At 45.6% G+C, this 21,177-nt stretch overlaps 1 protein-coding gene across 15 annotated transcripts in view; it reads left to right on the plus strand.

Moving 5' to 3' along the window:
- The first annotated feature begins 122 nt into the window (after positions 1 to 122).
- DIP2A (DIP2 acetate--CoA ligase A) overlaps positions 123 to 21,177 on the plus strand; it is a 113,140-nt gene continuing 92,085 nt past the window's right edge. For all 15 annotated transcript variants that reach the window (XR_014076782.1, XM_081570276.1, XM_081570277.1 and 12 more), the window contains exons 1-2: positions 123 to 471; positions 20,319 to 20,390. Coding sequence is in view for 12 of the 15 variants with exons in the window: in XM_081570268.1 (XP_081426394.1) it covers positions 381 to 471; positions 20,319 to 20,390 (163 nt within the window). In the remaining 3 variants the exon portion in view is untranslated. The remainder of the gene's footprint in view (positions 472 to 20,318; positions 20,391 to 21,177) is intronic.

Raw genomic sequence — 21,177 nt, forward strand, 5'->3', positions numbered from 1 at the left:
GGCAGCGAGCGTCTGGTGTTGCTGGGCGGGGCCAGGCGCCCACCAGGCTGGCGACCCGCCACACACGCGCGCTCCCCTGCCCTCTCATCCCACCGCGCACGCGCGCTCCGTGCAGGGCCCACAGGGCTGTCGGGGGCGCGCGGGGCGGTGGCGGCGGCAGAGGAGCGGCCCGCGCTCGTGCCCGCGCTCGTGTCTCTGTGGAGCTGCCTGGGCCGCCCCCCTGCCCGCCGCCTTGGCTCCCCGAGGGCCGATGCGGGTCCCGGGGCTGAGGGGAGCGACGTAGCTGTCGCCCGCGCGGCCACCTGGGCTGGGCCTGGCGCGACCCCGGCCCCGACCCCGCCCGGCGCGAGGCGGCCGGACGGCAGTCCTGCTGCGGAGCCATGGCCGAGCGCGGGTGCCCGCTGGAGGCGGTGCCGCTGCCCGCTGAGGTGCGGGAGAGCCTGGCCGAGCTGGAGCTGGAGCTGTCGGAAGGTGAGCGGCCCGGAACCCGGACCCCCGCCCGGCTCTCCTCCCAGACCCGTGCCCAGGCCCCGCCCTGCCTTAATATCACCGGGACCCCGCCCGGCGCTCACACCCGGGACCCAAACTCCCAGCCGGTGGCCGTGCTTTGGGTGTGTGGTCTCAGGCGCGGAAACCCGGACGGGGATGACCGCAGTGTCCGAGCGGGCTGCCCAGCCCAGGCCCGCGTGTCAGCGCGTAGGGACCCCGCCGGCTGCATGCCCGCGTGCCTCGGTTTCCCCTGCGAGACCGGGTGGTCGCCGCACCTACCTCTCGGGATAGTTGTGAGCCTGGAATGCTTTAACAGGTGCAAAGCACTGAACACTGAACGAGACTGTTAGCCCCTCTTAGGGAATTTTTTAAAATTAAGAAAGCAAGTGGTTGGTTGTTTAAAATAGACTGAGTAATTGGGCCTCAGAGGCGTGTGTGGCGTTACCCTCTGTAACCTCCAGGCTCAGGTCCCGAATTCCGCGTGGCAGTCAGCGCAGAGTTAGTTACTTGGCCGGGGTCAGGGGACCTCGCAGCCCTCGGAGAGAAGCATCTAAATGCGTAACTGTTTTTGAAATTTAAATACATTTTAAACTTTTAGAATCCATTTTTTCCATAGGCTGAATCGAGTTTCACTGAGGTCAGGCTAGTGAATTCTTACAACTATCTAATAAATAGGCACAGGGTTGTACTAACTCACCGAATCCTCACCACCCTTAGGGAGGTAGGTGGTGCTGTTATCTTTGTTTTACAGGTAATACAACATTTACATGCAACTGCTTTGAATTTAACATCCAGATTTTTAAAAGTTCTGTGACAAGTGACATTTTTCTTTTTTCATTGAAACTGCAATTGGAAAAGGGTGGACTTGAGAATTCTTGGTGATTAGATGCTGTTGGAAAATCTGAAAAAACTGAAATCAGGAATGTTTCTGGCAGGAACTACTGGCCTGAGTTTGTTCTAGTTCTTCACCCAGGGAAAATCATATAGCTACAGTTTAGATTTTACACATTTCAAATATGTTTTTGCATAGTGCTCCTGATTTCTACTCCAATGTGTTAGTTATTCCTTCAGTTTCTTGTTTTGTGGTTGTTATGTTTGAATTCTTTCTGGGAGTTGACAGATAAGATTGAGAACTTCATAATTTGTAGGACAGAACATGCATAAAGACAAGAATTTCAACAAAAGAAACACTGCTCTATTGAATCCTTTTATACTGTTGTCATTTTAGCTGTATGTAGAAGATGTATAGTTGCTTAAAAGGTATAAGATTAAGTGTATGTGGATAGTAGCTTAAGCTGGGGAAGTGAAGACAGTGTTGAAGGGAAGGGACAGCAGAGTATAGTGCAGCCAAGCAAACAGGAGCCCTGGCCTCTGTCCTACCCCTACATCAGTAAGGTTTTATTTATATAAATAAAGGAAGATGTTACTAATGAAGCACGGTTCTAAAGCCACCCAAATTAGTTTCATTTTCATTATCATTTTTATATTTTCAAGTAGAAGTAGAAAGTGGGACTCTTATTTGCCCTATGTGATGTTTCTCTCCTCCCCACACACTCACCCCTCACCATTTTAGAGAAACTTCTAAAGTAGAATGCTGCTGTGTGTGGTGCTCAGTCGTGTCCGATTCTTTGGGACCCCATGGACTCTAGCCCACCAGGTTCCTCTGTCCATGGAATTTTCCAGGCAAGAATACTGAAGTGGGCTTCTCCAGGGGATCTTCCCAACCCAGGGATTGCATCTGCATCGGCAGGTGGATTCTTTACCACCGGGCCACCTGGAAAGCCCCTAAATTAGAATAGTAATGTCAAAATCGGATGCCTTCACAGCAGTCACATTTGTCTGGATGAGGAGTTGCTTAAAACTTAGAGATGACAGTGGGTGCAGGGTGGAGGGAGGAGGAAACAGCACAGACTGAACGATGCTGAACTGCTTAAAAATGAGGATGATGGGGTGAGTAGGTGGAGCACAGGGGATCTTTAGGGCAGCAAAACTATTCTGTGTAATACAGTAATGGTAGACACAAGTCACTATACATTTGTCAAAAGACCCTAATGCTGGGTAGGATTGGGGGCACGAGGAGAAGGGGACGACAGAGGATGAGATGGTTGGATGGCATCACTGACTCGATGGACATGGGTTTGGGAAGACTCCGGGAGTTGGTGATGGACAGAGAGGCCTTGGCGTGCTGCAGTTCATGGGGTCGCAAAGAGTCGGACACGACTGAGCGACTGAACTGAACAGAATGTACAACACAAAATGAACCCTAAAGTTACCTATGGACTTTAGTTAGTAATAATTTATCAATATTATCCATCAGTTATAATATATGTACCCCATTAATGCCAGTTGAGGATGTGGCATGCGCATAGAGAGGGGATATGTGGGAAATCCCTGTATTTTTGAATACTTTTTTGTAAACCTGAAAAAAAAAAAAAGAGAATAATGGTGTAAAGTTTATTCTTTGTTTTGGTGGCCTGCAGAGATTTAGAGAGGAAATTCCTACACAATAGGTCACATTTGTCCCACTCCTGTGTTTTCATCCTGGTTAGTAGGTCTATTCCACGGCTTTAACTTTGTTTTTTAGTTTTCCTGTATTCTGATACAGTAGGGGCTTAGCCTGGACGGCTAAGCAGAAAGCAGAAAAGCTCCATTTGTGGATGTGAGGAAGGAACTTCTTTTCACAAAGCCTTTTTTTCTAATTAAACGTCTTTAATTTCTAAAATTTGTGATATAATTCTTAGTTTTCAAAATGACAGCCTGACATTGCCTTCACATCGATAAACATTTGTTGTGCTGCTTAAATATTCTGTGGTATATGAAAGTTCTCAGTCCAAATTCCATTCACCTGTCAAAGCCCAGCCTGTTGTCTTTGTGTTGTGACCCTTCCCTCACACTTGTCCTGTCTTTTGAAGTTCTTGCCACTTTTTGTTTTTGTGTATGTGTGTTGTCTATATATATTCCTTCATTCAGTGATTATTGAGTACCTGCTGGGTGCTTGGTAATGCTTTGGCTGTCAGTGGTCAGGTTTAGCTTTGTTTCTCCATTGAGCATACGGCTTTGCACAATGTTGTGTTAAAATAGTCATGCAGACACACAGTACAGAGAAATGAGACAGTTTAAAGGAAACATGGGATGGAGTGAGCCTCCCTCCTACCCCTGGCTTCTCCCCAGAGTTGGCCTCTGGTAGCCATTTCTTCTGTTTTCTTCTAGAAATAATCTGCCAGTAGTTCCCAAACTGTGGTTCACACACCTCTTGGGGTCCCTAAGACCCTTCCTGGGGCCTATGAGGGAAAACTGTTTTTATAATAATATTAAGATTGTCATTTCTGTTTTCCCTGTTGTACTAATGGTGCAAAAACCTAGTGGGTAAAACTGCTGGTGTCTTGGCAGGAACTGTGAGGCAAGGGCCCCAAATGACACCAGCAGCCAATACCCTCTTCACCACCTCCCCACTGGCAGTAAAAACAATACTACTTTGAGTTAGACGTATCTTTTCTTGCTGATACAGTAACAGTTAATGTTTTTCTTTTTGGCTGCACTGCGTGGGGTGGGGATTCTTAGTTCCCCAACTAGGGATTGAACTTATGCTCCCTGCAATGGAAACTTGAGTCCTCACCACTGGACCTCCAGGGAAGTCCCAACAGTTAACTTTCTTACCTCTCAACACTGAATGCTTGTTGGAGTCTGTTCATGAGGAATGAAAGGTGCATGTAAAGCATGTTGGTTGCTCTAAGAGGTCCAGGGCCTGTGTGAGGAATGGCAGTTGTGCTGTTTGAGCTGCAGAACAAACTGGCCACTTTTCTTCTGGAGTGTGACTTTTTGTTGAAAAAAATGAGTGGCAGGCAAACTACAGTTATTCAGAACTGGGTACTTGGTGGACATTTTCTGAGAAATAAATGAACAAGTGTCAAAAATTGTAGCCAATGATAATATTTGTGTTTTCAAGGAAAAATACAAAAATTTAAAACTTCTGTCTGCTACCATGAGCTTGACAGCTTCTGAGTACTTAGAGACTTTTTTGATGGGCTCAGTGGCAATGTTAATCAATGAGTTTTTTTTTTTTAATATTAACCCCACCCTCACGTAAGGACTGCCTTAAGCCTATAGGTGTTTTCCTAAAAAATAGTTTATGTATTTATTTATGCATTTTTGGTTGCAATGGATCTTTGTTGCTGTCCATGGGCTTTCTCTAAGCTTGCAAGCTTCAGTAGTTGCAGTGCGTGGGCTTAGTAGTTGTGGTACCTGGGCTTAGTTGTTCCTTGGCATGTGGAATCTTCCCAGACCAGGGATCAAAGCATGTCCTCTGCATTAGCAGGTGAATTGTTATCCACTGCGCCAGCAAGGAAGTCCAGAATGTGAGTTATTGACATTATTGGGTGAAATGTGTCAACGTTTGAAAGAGCTGCATAATTCTGTGAACCAGTATTTTCCAAATGACCAGTGCATCATGCTTCAAATCTGTGCATGGGTAAAAGACCCATTCAGAGATATACCAATGGATTGCAACATAACAGTACGATAAGTTCATTGATAAGGTTTTAGATTCTACATTGCAACTGTTGTTTAAGAACCTACAGTTTGCCTAGTTTGGGTGTGGCATCAAAGAATGTCCACAGTGATCTGAAAAGGCTACTGAAATACTCCTTGCTTTTCTAGCCCATGTTTATCCTGCAGGCCATTGAACTGAAGCAGATAAGGAGAATCCATTTGTTTCCCAGAGGCCAGATGTTAAAGAGACTCATAAGAGTAAAACAATACCTGAAATCACTAAATGCTTTGGAAATTATTATTATTTATTTATGGTAGGTTTAGTGTACAGTTTTTTAAATTAATTAAATATTAAAAATTTTCACAGTTTTAATTTCTAATATGGTAAACATTGATAGCTCACAAACAAAAGCTGTTTGGGGTCCTCAGTAAGTTTTAAGAGTGTGAAGGGTTCTTGAGAGCTACACCTTTGAGAACTACCAGACCATGTAATGGCAAATAGATGGGAAAACAGTGACAGGCTTTCTTTTCTTGGACTCCAAAATCATTGTGGATGGTGACTGCAGCCATGAACTGAAAAGACACTTGCTCCTAGGAAGGAAAGCTATGACAAACCCAGACAGAGTATTAAAAAGCAGAGACATTACTTTGCCAACAAAGGTCCATATAATCAAAGTTGTGGTTTTTCCAGTAGTCATGTATGGATGTGAGAGTTGGACCATAAAGAAAGCTGAGCACCAAAGAATTGATGCTTTTGAAGTGTGGTGTTGGAGAAGACTCTTGAGAGTCCCTTGGATTGCAAGGAGATCAAACCAATACATTCTAAAGGAAATCATCCTGAATATTCGTTGGAAGGACTAATGCTGAAGCTCCTTTATTTTGGCCACCTGATGCCTACTCATTGGAAAAGACCCCGATGCTGGGAAGGGTTGAAGGCAGGAGGAGAAGGGGACGACAGAGGATGAGATGGTTGGATGACATCACCAACTCAATGGACATGAGTTTGAGCAAGCTCCAGGAGATTGTGAAGAACAAGGAAGCCTGGTATGCTGCAGTCCATGGGGTTGCAAAGAGTTGGACATGACTGAGTGACTGAACAATAAGACTGTGTAATATGAAAAGCTTTTAAGGAAATACCTAGATGTCAACATGTGTTTCTTCTACTTTTTATAACAATTTTTTTAGCTGTTGCCCAGTGTAATGCAATTTCTGTTTATATTTTTAAGGGCAATCAGATGTTTTAGTTTATAAAATATATGTCTGAAAATCTTTAAAAGTTATACTTACTGACTAGCTGCTTGTATCAATGTGTCCAACCTACTTTATGCAAAATCCATTATTCATGATTCAGGTATATTCCCTTTAGAACTGTTTTTCTTGTTACAGTAAATCATGTTAATGAGTTGTCTCTTTAAAGAATTTTGATTTATAAGTTTTTAAAAGAATATCAATACTAGAATTTCCACTTTAATATCCTAAAATTTTGCACATGCTGGTCATTTCCAACTTTCTGTACCTGTTGAGTTCCTGCCTTTGTTTTAAGACTTAAACTTAAGCTTCACTTTCTTTTTGAAGCTCTGCCTTCCTCTGAGAACAGCCCACCTGCCCCCCACCCAGAGTTAGGTGCTGGCTTTTTTGTTCCTTTAACACTTATTGTGTCATTCTTACAAGATTTATCACAATTTTGTATTTATTGTTTACTTGGACTTTTCTTTGCCTGTTCATAGGGAGCACTTCCAAAGGAAATTTTGATCTGTGCATCTTCATGTCTTCAGCCTCTAGCATATTTTAGGTATTCTACTGAATCTTTGTTGAATTAATGGAAGAATAAAGTACTTCCCTGGTGGTTTAGTGATTGAGAATCTACCTGCCAGTGCACGGGACATGGGTTCGATTCCTGGTCTGAGAAGATCTCACATGCTGCAGGACAACTAAGCCCATGCACCACAACTATGGAAGCCCATCTAGAGCCCAGGCTCTGCAACAAGAGAAGCCCCCACAGTGAGAAGCCTGAGCACCACAACTAGAGTAGCCCCCACTTGCCACAACTAGAGAAAGCCGGCAGGTAGCAACAGAGACTCAGCACAGCCAATAAATAAATAAATAAATAAAAGTTTTTAAAAAGTAAAACCACACATGGTATTTATTCTCAGTTTTAAATCAAGAATCATCCATAATTGGCTTGAATACTTAACATTTTAGTAATAGTTTCTCGAATTCAGTGAAGCCTGGGGAGTCCTGAGCTGTGCCTCAGGGAGCCATTGAACCGGGATGGAGTGTCTGTTGCTCTGAACTACTGGGAGGGAAAGAGTTACACTGAGATGAGCGCACTGCGAGTCTGGTCCAGCCGGGGAGGACCCGCGGTGGAGCTCCAAGACTCAAGTCTCCTCTGGCCCCACAGTGGCCATGATCCACTCGGGCCTCCCCTGCTGGACTCTGGGTCCACACTGACCCCACACTGAGGCCATGACTTCTGCTGCAGGAGTTGAAGCTGCCACATTCCTGGCAGGGACTTTGGCTCAAGGACCCCACGGGCCTGACACTCCTGGAGCTGCCTGGAGTCTAGGGCTTCTCCTTCCAAACCTGCCTGTCTTTCTTCTTCCTCCTCAGTCACGTCTAACAGCTCACAGCCTCCTCTGGGCCCCTCCCCATTTTCCCACATAAATCTCTTCACATCTGATCCTGTCACCGCATCTGCTTCTTGGAGGCCTGAACTGCCTGTAGGGCCACTGGTCTAGACCTGTGTTGGGAGGGCTGTTTGCTGTTTGCTCTGCAGGTCTATCTCCTGTATCCATGACCTGCTTTTTGAGATGGCTCCTGGTACATGGTTGTTGGTCAGCATGTATTGAATTGAACTGTCTGCCCTTCTCAGGGCCCTCTCGTCTGTGGCTGGCTCTTGCTTAGTTGTGCATTGCGATGCTCCACGAGAGCAGGGCCGAGACTGCTGTCCTCTCCTCTGTGTCCCAAACGGAAGTGTTGCCCAGGTCCATTGACCTGTTACATTCCCAGTGTCTGTTGTAGAGCAAGGCACCATTTGCTGTGTCCTTTTGCTTTCTGTTAACCCCTGCTGGAGAAAGGGAGGTTGGGACTGTGGGTAGGGGACTTCAGACTGGGGGTCAGGAAATCCCTCTGGGCAGGCAGACAGTGGCAGGAGGGGCTGTGCATATGGCCTGGGGGCAGCACTCAATGCAGGTTGGTTAGCTGGGTCATGGCTACAGAGAAAGGAGCCTGGTGAATTGTGCGGCCAGGAGGGTGAGCTGTGGATAAACACGGACCTGGGGTGCCGTGGAGGAGGCCCATGGTCTGACAGGTACCTCATGCAGAGTCTCCATCCCTGTACTGAGACCGATGGAGCAGAGGGTGAGGTGAGGAGGGGGAGTGGGGATGCCGGCCAGTCTGCTCCGGGATTCCGCTGTGTCCGGGGGCGGGGGGGTTGTGCCCGCTGCCCGTGTGGTAAATGTGTCACACATGGGAAGGGGCCAGGACTCTTCAGATTTGCTGTTCTTGTGCTGTCACTGCCTCCCCTGTGGCTTGTGGCCTAATGTGAGCCACAGATATGAGGTAAGGATCCTGTCTCCCCCTCGGCAGTGACGGCACCTGTGAGTGCCTACCATCCTGCTCAGCACCGGGCACTCAGCTGGTGGGCAGGAAGGAGTAAGCTGTGTCAGGGTACCCTTTGGGGGGACAGCCCAGTTTCAAGGGTCAGAGCCCTACTCTTGCACATGGAGGGCCTCTGCAGGGTCGTTCAGGTCCCTGTCATCCTTTGACCTTCAGCCTTGCCAAGTGAGAGAAATGACATTCAGGACTGAAGGCTTTGAGAAGAGATGGGCATGGGGCCCCAGTCTGCTGGAGGGAAGGGTCCTCCAGTGCGACCTGGGTCAGAGGCTGCTGCTGCCCCCAGTCCTGTGGGATGTCCGCAGGGGTCAGCCTGCCTGTTGCTGCTGAGCCCTCCTCTCAGTATTGGGGGCTGGGGGGTGAAACTACTGAAGACTTGTAATTTTGAAAACTCTTTAATTTCATCTTTTAGTATTCTTTGCCTGACATGACATGCAACATTTATTTAATATAAAAATGAATTCATCCAAAGCACTGGGTCCTTCTACTACGACACAGCCAAGGAAAGGGTGGGAAGGAAGCAGGGTGACGTGAATGGGAAGTGTGCTGCTGGTCCGTCCTTAGATGAACTCTTCCTGTAGCATTTTATTTGTAGTGAGCTTGCTTCTGAGTGAGACTGACAATCCTTTCAGATCAGTCTTTATGCCCTTAAATTATCTAACATTTCTGGTGTTAACCTGTGTATTAAAAAGACTGAGAAAATGCATACTATTCGGTAAAGAGAAACCTTTGTGCTCAGGGATGGAAACACCTACACTGCTCATCTCTGTCATCTGTTGATGAAGGTGTCTCCTGGATGCACTTGGCTCCTTCCCCTTTGCACACAGGAAATGAATGGCCTGTGTTTTGTGAGTTCCTGGATTCTTGGGTCAGCACCTCAAGTCATTGCTGGGGACCATGAACCATGCAGGGGTTTCCGTACAGACTTGGTGTTGTGTACTTATTTCAGTTCAGTCGCTCAGTTGTTCATGTCTGACTCTTTGTGACCCCATGGACTGCAGCACATCAGGCCTCCCTGTCCATCACCAACTCCCAGAGCTTGCTCAAACTCATGTCCATCAAGTCGGTGATGCCATCCAACCATCTCATCCTCTGTCATTCCTTTCTCCTCCTTCCCTCAATCTTTCCCAGCATCAGGGTCTTTTCCAGTGAGTTGGCTCTTCGCATCAGGTGGCCAAAATATTAGAGCTTCGGCTTCAGCATCAGTCCTTCTAATGAATATTCAGGATGATTTCCTTTAGGATGGACTGGTTGGATCTCCTTGCTGTCCAAGGGACTCTCAAAAGTCTTCTCCAACACCACAGTTGAAAAGCATCAATTCTTCAGCACTCAGCTTTCTTTATGGTCCAACTCTCACATCCATACATGACTACAGGAAAAACCATAGCTTTGACTAGATGGACCTTTGTCGGCAAAGTAATGTCTCTGCTTTTTAATATGCTGTCTAGGTTGGTCATAGCTTTTCTTCCAAGGAGCAAGTATCTTTTAATTTCATGGCTTCAGTCACCATCTGCAGTGATTTTAGAGCCCCCCAAAATAAAGTCTATCACTGTTTCCGTTGTTTCCCCATCAGTTTGCCATGAAGTGATGGAACTGGATGCCATGATCTTAGTTCTCTAAATGTTGAATTTCACGCCAACTTTTTCACTCTCCTCTTTCACTTTCATCAAGAGGCTCTTTAGTTCCTCTTTGCTTTCTGCCATAAGGGTGGTGTCATCTGCATATCTGAGGTTATTGATATTTCTCCTGGCAGTCTTGATTCCAGCTTGTGCTTCATCCAGTCTGGCATTTCACATGATGTACTCTGCATATAAGTTAAATAAGCAAGGTGACGGTATACAGCCTTGACGTACTCCTTTCCCAATTTGAAACCAGTCCGTTGTGCCATATCCAGTTTTAACTGTTGCTTCTTGATCTGCATACAGGTTTCTCAGGAGTCAGGGAAGGTGGTCTGGTATTCCCATCTCTTGAAGAATTTTCCACAATTTGTTGTGATCCACACAGTCAAAGGCTTTGGTGTAGTCAATAAAGCAGTAGATGTTTTTCTGGGATTCTCTTGCTTTTTCTATGGTCCAACAGATGTTGGCAATTTGATCTCTGGTTCCTCTGCCTTTTCTAAATCCAGCTTGAACATCTGGAAGTTCTTGGTTCACATACTGTTGAAGCCTTGCCTGTAGAATTTTGAGCATTACTTTGCTAGCATGTGAGATGAGTGCAATCGTGCAGTAGTTTGAACATTCTTTGGCATTGCCATTCTTTGGGATTGGAATGAAAACGGACCTTTTCCAGTCCTGTGGCCACTGCTGAGTTTTCCAAATTTGCTGGCATATTGAGTGCAGCACTTTACTTCCTTACCCAGCTGTGAGGAAAGAATAGACATCCTATTTCTTTAATCTACACTGACTGTCATGATTTAAGATTTTACTTTAGTCTACACTGACTGTCGTGAATTAAGATCACCATCTTGGAAAGAGAGAAGGAGCTTTTATTCCTTTTCAGACTTCAGACTTTTTCTACAGAGTCTTTGGTAAAGAACCTTTAAACTGAGAATTTGAAATGTCAGAAGGTATGCCTGTGCTTGTTGAAAGCTGGCAACTGAAAAGAGCATGTCCTGGTAAGGTCCTCCATGCTTGGTTCGTGTCCTTAGGTTTTGTCTGAACACGAAGGAGCCTAAGGATTAGCCTTGTTAGGAAACGGCTAGGAAGAGTAAAACTAGGGCCATTTTGAAATAAAGGTTATAGAAATGTTATAGAAATAGAGATTCTAACTTCATCATTAGATAATCTTGGTGTTACAGATTGAACTCTTCCCCCAAATTCATATGTTGAAGCCCTAACCCCCAGTGTGACTGCATTCCTTTAAGGAGAAGATTAAGATTAAATGAGTCCATAAAGGTAGGTTCCTGATTCAGTAAGACTGGTGTCTTTAAGAGAGCGAGACACCAAGAGCACACACACACAAGGGGGAAGACTGTGAGGACCCAGGTGGGTGGTTGCCTGCACGCGAGGAGAGGCCGCAGGAGGGACCAGCCCTGCGACACCTAGGTCTCAGACATCCAGCCTCCAGACCTGGTGTTTAGACCTCCCAGTCTGTGACATTTCATTAGAGCAGCCTGAGACCCTCAGCTTGTCATCGTGTTCTCAGCAAGCTTCCGCGGACTGAACAAAAAGGCTCATGAGCTAGTGAGGCTGACAGACTGAAAAACTGGCAGTATTGTGAGGTGTGTGCAGGGCCCCGTCAGCTCTGATCATCAGACCTGGGCCAGCAGGGCCAATGGAGGAAAGACAGATTCTTCCAGCTTTGCTCTGAAGGCATGTGTGAGGAGGGTGAGGGAGAAGATGACAGAATGTGCTAGACAGAGGAGGATGAGCCAGAGTAAGTGGGCTGGGCTTCCAGACAGTGTCCCCCTGGCAGGTGGTGGAGAGAACAGGTTGGAGGGTGGGGGCTCGCTCACGGGAGGATTTGTGCATCCCAGGGAGGAGTTTGGACCAGACTCTGAAATCTAGCCCAGCACTGAAGCAAACGCAGGTGCCACCTGCAGCCAGTGGTGGTGTGGATGTGAGGTGACAGGCACCCTGAGGTCTGTGGGGGTGGGAATGTTTTGTGCTATCCAGTATGGTAGCCACGAGCCACATATGGTGTTCAGCACTCGAAACGTGGCTTGTGGGTTTGGGGAACTAAACAGTCATTTAATTTACTTCTAATTAACAAAAAAGTTTAAATAGCCATGTATGAGTAGTGGCTGTTGTATTGGACAGCACAGCAAACCGTATGCTCTGTAAAGGCACTCTGCTGAAAAAGAGTCATGCTCCCAAAGCATGCAGTCTTCTACCCCTTTTCTCAATAGTGGGGAGAATATTAAAATTAGATTAGTGTGTACGTTCAGAACCCACAAAACCTTAAAGGCAGAGATAGCCAATTTTCTAATTTTTAAAAAGGACTGAGGTGTGGTTATTCTTGGGTGCTTTGCTTTAAGCATGTGTTTGTTAATAAATGATGGAGCCAGCAGGTCGTTTGTTCAGGTGTTAAGGAGCAGTTGAAATACTCTGGGGTGATCTCTTGTCAGTTTCTCTTTCCTGCTCTGATTTAGAGTGAGTTTTCTGGCAGCATGTAGAGAGTGGTTTGGGTGAGTATGACACTGGGAGCAGAAAAATTGGAGAGCACACTACCATAACCCAGGGCAGGAGTTTGTGCTGGTTTGGAGGGCGGTGGAGCCCTCGGGAAGAATGGGCTGGAATATAGTTAGCAGCTGTAGTGTGGAGAGGGGGACACTGCAGGAGTTCCTGAAGTGAGTGCCAGGGAGGTGGTGGGGCTGTTCCTGAAGATGTGTGCGCAAGCAGAACACGTCTGTTCATACCTGTTGAGTGTGAGGCATCTTGGGGAGATCCGTGCATTTGACATGTAGGACTGGCATTTCTAGAAAGGGTTGGTCAGACAGTAGAAACTTGGAAGCCATCAGTACAACTGTCATAATTGGAACAAAGACAATTGCCGCCTGTGGAGAACTGAATAATGCAAAGAAGCCCTCTAACAAACCCTCCAGCAACCCAGACCCCAAAGGGAAAGGCAGCAAGGGGAGGCCGCAGGGAGACCAAAGAAGGCATTGCCGCAGGGGCAGATGCAGGAGCACATGTGGGCGTCTGTGCGGCTGAGGCAGGAGAGGCTTTCCAGACAAGGGCATTTATTCAGGGGCATAGGGTTTTCCAGGTCAGTATTCATGGCCAGTCATCAGGTAAAGAAGACTCTCCTTCCCCACATCTCACTGAAATGGTGGCAGTGTTAAAAGTTAAAAAGCTGTTCACAGCAGTCTAGACTCTGGGAAGTCAAAAAGGTCAGTCAGCAGGGTGAGTGCTGTCTGTGTGGGGATGGCAGGAGTGAGGCAGGTAAGTCACCGTTGGGAGGAGCAGGAGTGGTGGGGAGGGAGTGTGTTGCTCCCACTGTTCACTGGTCTCCATAGTCCATTGAGAGGGAGGGGTGCTTGGAGGGCAGACCTGCCCCGTCCTCCCCACTGCTGCCTGAGCAGAGCAGCTGATCCTTGGAAAGTTCACAGGAGGGAAGCTATGCAGCTGGGAAATGCTGGGGGGAGTTCTGTCAGCTGCAAGAGTCTTCTAAGTTCTGGTTATGAGGGTTGAATGTGAATCATACCATAGTTTGCTTTCATCACCAGGTGATATGTACAAGAACCGGCACCCGGGTGTTTACAGTGGCTCCAGTCATAACTGCCCAAACTTGGAAGCAGCAGGATAGATGTCTTTCAGTAGTTGAATAGATAAATAAACTGGTCCACTGAGACAATGGAATATTATAGAATATTTAGAACTAGACAGAAGCGAGTTATCAAGCCAAGAAAGACAGGGAACAATCTTAAATGCCTGTTACTCAGTGAAAGAAATCAGTCTGAAAAGGCTACGGGTTCCAGCTATTCTGGAAAATTATGGAGACAGTAAAAAGATCAGTAGTTGCCAGGGGTTCACGGGCTGGGAAGAGGGCTGAGTAGGCAGAGCACAGAGGATTCTTAGGGCAGTGAGACACCCTGTATGATAGCTAAATGGCTGCTATATGTCATCATACATTTGTCCAAGTCCATAGGATGCATGACACGAGGGAGGGCTTTGGAAGATGAGGCTTCCATGTCAGTGCTGGCTCATTACCTGTAACAAACGCACCATCGGGTGGTGGATGTTGATGATGGGGAGGCTGTGCATGTGGTGGTAGAGGGTGTATGGGAGCCCTCTGGGCCTTGCCTTCAGTTTTGCTTGTAACCCTTAAACTGCTCTAGAAAAAGTAAAATAAAGCAAAAGAAGAAGAAAGAAAAACCCTGGGAATTAAATCTACAAGCCCAGATGGTTTCACTGACAAATTTTATCAAACATTTAAGACAGAAATAACACCAATTTTATGTAGTCTCTCTCATATATTTTTTAACTTTTAAGTTTGGAATAATTTTAATCTCAGAAGAAGTTATAAAAATAGTACATAGAATTCATTCCGTTTCCTGCAATAACATATAACCATAGTATGTTATCAAACCAGCTTCCATATATTCTTAATTACAAAAGATTGTATGATTATTGTGCCAAAAGATTTAACAAGTTCAGAAGTGAAGTAAAAAATGAAATCTGTCTAATACCTACCCCAAGCCAAATAAATCATTCTCCAGGAGTAACACTACTAATAATGTGTTGGGTACCCTCCAGACATTTTCTGCTCACACAAAAATATATCTGCCTACATACCTGCGAACAGGCTTCCCTGATAGCTCAGCTCGTAAAGAAGCCGCCTGCAATGCAGGAGACCTGAGTTCGATCCCTGGGTTGGGAAGACCCCCTGAAGAAGGGAAAGGCTACCCACTCCAGTATTCTGGCCTGGAGAATTCCATGGACTGTATGGTCCATGGGGTCACAGAGTCAGACACGACTGAGCAACTTTCACCAGAATTACATCGTTTTTTATATATTCGCTGTTCTTCAGCTTGCTGTGTTTACTTAGTGGGATCTCATGGATCTCATGTAAGTGGTTCCCCTCCCTGTTCCCCCAGATACTAGGGTATTTTTAGGACCAACAGTGTTCTGTAGTAGTGTTGTGGGGCTGCAAACTCACTTCTTCCTGCTTGTTTTTGTGGACAGGCTGTCTCACATTGCTTTTATGTGTAATGTCCATTGCCTGTCCTTCCTTGTTTCTGTGACCTTAAGGAGTTGTTGAGTGTTTTCCAGAATAGGTTTTTAGAAACTGTGTTGCCGAGTTAGAGACTTGATATCATTTGGGATTTTGCCTTTGTAATTCATTTGGTTTGCAGCCTGGAGGTCAGCCTGCGCCACACATTGTACCCAGTGTGTGGGGTAGTGAGACAGTTGCTCACAGACCACCAGAGAAGTACCTTCTGTGGACATCCTGGTGTGTTTCCAGAGCTGCTCGGGCCTGAGTGGCCAGCCAGGGGAGACTCTCCTCTGCTGTGTCGGGGCCTTCCTCTGGCCTGTGGGCAGGATCGCCTGATCTGTGCAGTGAGTCGAGGAGCATGCTCTGCTGTCTGTCTCTATATTGCTCACTGTACCTGAGGTCAGGAACCTTGGATGTGAGTCCTTTACTCGTTCATTAATTTTGCTGGAGTCTGTCTTGGATCCCATGTTGCATTCAGAGGCATGTTGGGTTGGTGGTCTATGTTGAATACTTGAAAACATGTAGCTGGCCACCTGTAAAAACATGTAGCTGGTTCTATTCAGTTGGTCTGGACAACTTTCAGGAGACCGTGGGCACCAAACTGGGAGTTAGCATGTTTCCTTCCTGAATGCTCCTTGCTGCCTTCACCATGTGAGCACTCATTTGAAATGGGAGCATAGGAAGAAACTGTTTCTAGGAAATGAATACTTAATCTTAAAATATCACAGGATTGGAATTGACATATACACACTATTATATATGGAAGAAGCAAGGGAATCCAAAAATACATCTACTTCTGCTTCATTGACTACACTAAAGCCTTTGACTGTGTGAATCACAACAAACTATGGAAAATTCTTTAAGAGATAGAAATAGCAGACAACCTTAGCTGTCTCCTGAGAAACATGTATGCAGGACAAGAAGCAACAGTTAGACCCAGACATGAAAAAACAGACTGGTTCCAAATTGGGAAAGGAGTACGTCAAGGCAGTATATTGTCACCCTGATTATTTAACTTATATGCAGAGTACATCATGCGAAATGCTGGATTGGATGACTCAAGCTGGAATCAAGATTGCTGGGAGAAATATCAGTAACCTCAGATATGCAGATGATACCACTCTAATGGTGGAAAGTGAAGAGCAACTAAAGAGCCTCTTGATGAGGGTGAAAGAGAAGAGTGAAAAACCTGTCTTAAAACTCAACATTCAAAAAACGAAGATCATGGAATGCAGCCCCATTACTTCATGGCAAATAGAAGGGGAAAAAGTGAAAGCAGTGACAGACTTTATTTTCTTGGTCTCCAGAATCACTGCGGATGGTGACTGCAGCCATGAAACTAAAAGATACTTGCTCCTTGGAAGGAAAGCTATGCCCAGCCTACACAGTGTAACCTGCACAGACATCACCTTGCTGACAAAGGTCCGTCTAGTCAAAGCTGTGTTTTTCCCAGTAGTCATGTATGGATCGGAGAAGGCAGTGGCACCCCACTCCAGTACTCTTGCCTGGAAAATCCCATGGAGGGAGAAGCCTGGTAGGCTGCAGTCCATGGGGTTGCTAAGAGTCAGACACGACTGAGCGACTTCACTTTCACTTTTCACTTTCATGCACTGGAGAAGGAAATGGCAACCCACTCCAGTGTTCTTGCCTGGAGAATCCCAGGGACGGGGGAGCCTGGTGGGCTTCCGTCTATGGGGTCGCACAGAGTTGGACACAACTGAAGCAACTTAGCAGCAGCAGCAGCAGCAACATGTATGGATATGAGAATTGGACCATAAAGAAGGCTGAGTGCCAAAGAATTGATGCTTTCAAATTGTGGTGCTAGAGAAGACTCTTGAGAGTCCCTTGGACAGAAAGGAGATCAAACCAGTCAATCCTAAAGGAAATCAGCCCTGAATATTCATTGGAAGGACTGATGCTGAAGCTCCAATACTTTGGCTACTTGATGTGAAGAGCCAACTCATTGGAAGAGACCCTGATGCTGAGAAAGATTGAAGGCAGGAGGAGAAGGGGACGACAGAGGATGAGATGGTTGGATGGCATCACTCATTCGATGGACATGAGTTTGAGCAAGCTCCGGGAGATGGTGAAGCAGAGGAGAAGCCTGGTGAGCTGCAGTCCATGGGGTCACAAAGAGCCAGACATGAGTAAGGGACTGAACAGCAACAATGCTATATGAAATAGATTAACCAATAAGGACCTACTGTGTAGCATAGGGAACTCTAACTAATATTTGTAATGACCTACCTATATGAGAAGTGAAAGTGATAGTTACTCAGCTGTGTCTGACTCTTTGTGACACCATGGACTATATAGCCTGCCAGGCTCCTCTGTCCATGGAATTTTTCAGGCAAGAATACTGGAGTGGGTAGCCATTCTGTTCTACAGAGATCTTTCCTACCCAGAGGTCGAAGACCCAAAGTCTCCTGCATTGGAGGCAGATTCTTTACTGTCTGAGCCACAAGGGAAGCCACCTATATGAAAATAGAATATAAAAAAGAGTGATATATGTATATGTGTGTGTGTGTGTGTGTGTGTGTGTGTGTATATATGTGTGTATATATAACTGATTCACTTTGCTGTACAGCAGAAACATAACATTGTCAATCAACTATACTCCAATAAAATTTAACAAAGAAATTGAAAAAAATCTTGTAAAACCAAATGCTCTGCTTGTAAATAGGGATTTATCTTTTTTAGTTTAGTGTTGTAATATTGTTTTCATTTAAATTTGTCTCTATATATGAGGAAGACGCAGCCCATGGGCCACTGTGGTCAGCAGTGGGTCTGGTGTGCTCATTATAGCAGAGATTGAAAGTGAAAGTGAAGCTGCTCAGTCGTGTCCGACTCTTTGCGACCCCATGGACTGTAGCCTACCAGAATCCTCCATCCTTGTTATTTTCCAGGCAAGAATACTGGAGTAGGTTGCCATTTCCTTCTCCAGGGGATCCTCCTGACCCAGGGATCGAACCCAGGTCTCCAAATTGTAGGCAGACGCTTTACTATCTGAGCCAGCAGAGATTGGATGATAATAAAAATGAAGTGCTTAACTATTTACAATAGCTAGAGCATGGAATAAACTTAGATGTCCCTTGACAGATGAATGGATAAAGAAGTTGTGGTACATATACACAATGGAATATTACTCAGCCAGAAGGAACGCATTTGAGTCAGTTCTAATGAGGTAGATTAACCTAGAGCCTATTGTACAGAGTGAAGTAAGTCAGAAAGAGAAGGATAAATATCATATACTAATGCATATATATGGAATCTAGAAAGATGGTACCAAAGAATTTATTTGGTACAGGGCAGCAGTAGAGAAACAGACATAGAGAACAGACTTATGGACCCAGGGAGAGGGGAGGAGAGAGTGAGATGTATGGAGAGAGTAACATGGAAACTTACATTAGCATATGTAAAAGATAGCCAATGGGAATTTGCTGTTTGTCTCAGGGAACTCAAACAGGGGCTCTGTATCAACGTAGAGGGGTTGGGTGGGGAGGGAGATGGGAGGGAGGTTCAAAAACTTATTGCTGGTTCATGTTGAGGTTTGACAGGAAACAACAAAATTCTGTAAAGCAATTATCCTCCAGTTTAAAAATAAATATAAAAAATGAAGTGTTTAATGGAAAAAATTGGCAGTAGAGTGAGATTTATTATATGATATTATTCACGTAAAGTAAAAATACCTGGACTTTAAAGTGGCATATGTTCTACAGAACATGTTCAAATTAAAAGGCACTCGAGGCAATAGAGGAGTGTCCTGTGGGGTTGTTGGGAGAGTAGGGTGAAGGTGAGTGGTGACTCACAGCATGGAGGCGGGGAGGGGCCCGACTGAGGGAGCCGTGGTCAAAGCAGGGGCTCTGTGTCGAGCCCAGAGCCGGACCAGTGGCTCCCTGACCTGAGGCTCATCTTCTGTGGGTGGTGGGCTAATGTTCTCCCAGAGGGTTTCAGGGAGGCTTAATGTACGTGTCAGACATTCGAAGTGCTGGTCCTTTGACAGCTGAGGAAGTACTTGGTGCTCAGTGCGTGGTGGCAGCCTGCTTTCTGACTCCCAGCAGCCTCCTTGCTTGGCTGGCTTGTGTGGGGTGAGTAGATGGTGAGGGGAGTGAGGGACAGGGAGGGGATGCCAGGAGGGCTTGAGAACACTTGAAGCTCTCTGTTGAAGACAGTTTACTTGAAGAACAAGATACTGGTGGACACTGTAATGTGTTTCTGGTCAAAAACACACAGAATACACCCCGAGTGCTTGAGTTGTCCAGGAAATCAGCTGGTGTGCTTAGATGAGAAGCGTTCCCCTGCAGACACGTTTCCTGCCTTGTTCTTGGGTATGTTAGTTCCTTTTTAGGCTGTTCTTCTTTATGATAATTTATTGGAACCCGAGTCCTGGCCTAGTGATAGCCTGTGGGCTGCGAGGGTTGGTTTCTGTGGGTCCTCACACCAGGACTCCACAGCTCAAATCTGCGCAATCACGTGGGCATCCAGTGCAATGCACATCAGATTCTGTCAGTCTGGGGTGTGGCCTCAGAGTCTACAGTTCCAACATGCTCCCCTGAGATGCTGATCTCAGATTTTAGATATTGAAGTGTTTGCTTACTATCGGACTCAGCCTTCCTAGGGTGTAGTTCTGTGAGTTCTGGACCAATGTGGCGTCGTAGAACCAGCCCCACAATCACAGCATGGACCAGCCTCACCCCCTGCAGGATTCCCTCGTCCCACCCTGGTCAGTCCTCCCAAAGCCCCTCCTGTGGCGGCAGTCTGACCCTGCCTGTAACAGTGTCTTTCCAGGTGTCATGTGACTGGAGCCATTGCGCTTGGAGCCTTTGGAGCCTGGCTTCTGTGGCTTAGCTGTATGCCTGGAAGACCCACCCGGACTACTGTCTGTCAGGAGTTTGCTCCTTCTTACTGCTGAGTAGCGCTGCCTTGTGTGGATACCTCATCCTTTCTTTATTCAGTTACCAGTTGAAGGACCTAAGTGTTTCCAGTTTTTCCATTATGAATAAACTTTAATTAAAAATTTGGGGGAACTTTAGAAGAAATGTAATTCTATTTTTCTATTGTTGTTTTAGGTGACATCACTCAAAAAGGATATGAAAAGAAAAGGGCAAAGCTGCTTGCACGCTGTGTGCCCCTCATTCAAGGTGAGGTTAACACAAGTCGTATAAAACTGATTTAAAAATTGATATTAGAGTTTGACTTTGGTAGTTTCATATTTTATTAATAAGGGCTGGGAAAATAATGTGTCTAATATTAAATTATAAAGTCCAAAGTCATAGATTAAAGTTTATGTCTCTGGTTTGGTATAGATTTCATCCCCAAATAGGATTTATGTTATTTTTATTATCGTAGACCATGATTATTTTTATGATTTTAGTAAAGAACATTTCCTTACTTAGGTTTGGAACAATATTATAAAGATGTGAGTTCTCCCACCTTATACTGATCTTCAATAGTCAGCACCTTCAGTGTTTCAACACAGTTTTTGGGGGTGGAATTTAAGAAGCTGATTTAAAAATTTATATAGAAGTTTGAGATTTCCCTGGCAGTCCAGTGGTTAAGACTCCATGCTTCCACTCCAGTGGGCACAGGTTCCATCCCTGCTCAGGGAATTAAGATCCCATGTGGCTTGTGCAGCAAGGCAAAAAAAAGAAGTTAAAAAATTTATATATAAGTTTAAAGGGCTAAGGGATTCAAAATAATGATAAAAAGGAAGAATGAGGTTGGAGGATTTGCTGGTTATGATGTGAGGAGTTAATAGCAAGCTATCATTAAGACAGCCTGGTTTTGCACAAGGGTAGATAGCTCAATTCACAAACAGAACATGGACCCAGACAGACATGTATGGCTCTGGGGACCAGGTTTATGGTGGAGGTGGTGTTGTAGGTCACAATGCTGGCACGGTTCCTTAAGACACAGAAGCCAGATATG

This window comes from Giraffa tippelskirchi, chromosome 2, assembly GCF_054371585.1.
Source record: "Giraffa tippelskirchi isolate mGirTip1 chromosome 2, T2T-mGirTip1v1.2.pri, whole genome shotgun sequence".
Classification (NCBI taxonomy): Eukaryota; Metazoa; Chordata; class Mammalia; order Artiodactyla; family Giraffidae; genus Giraffa; species Giraffa tippelskirchi.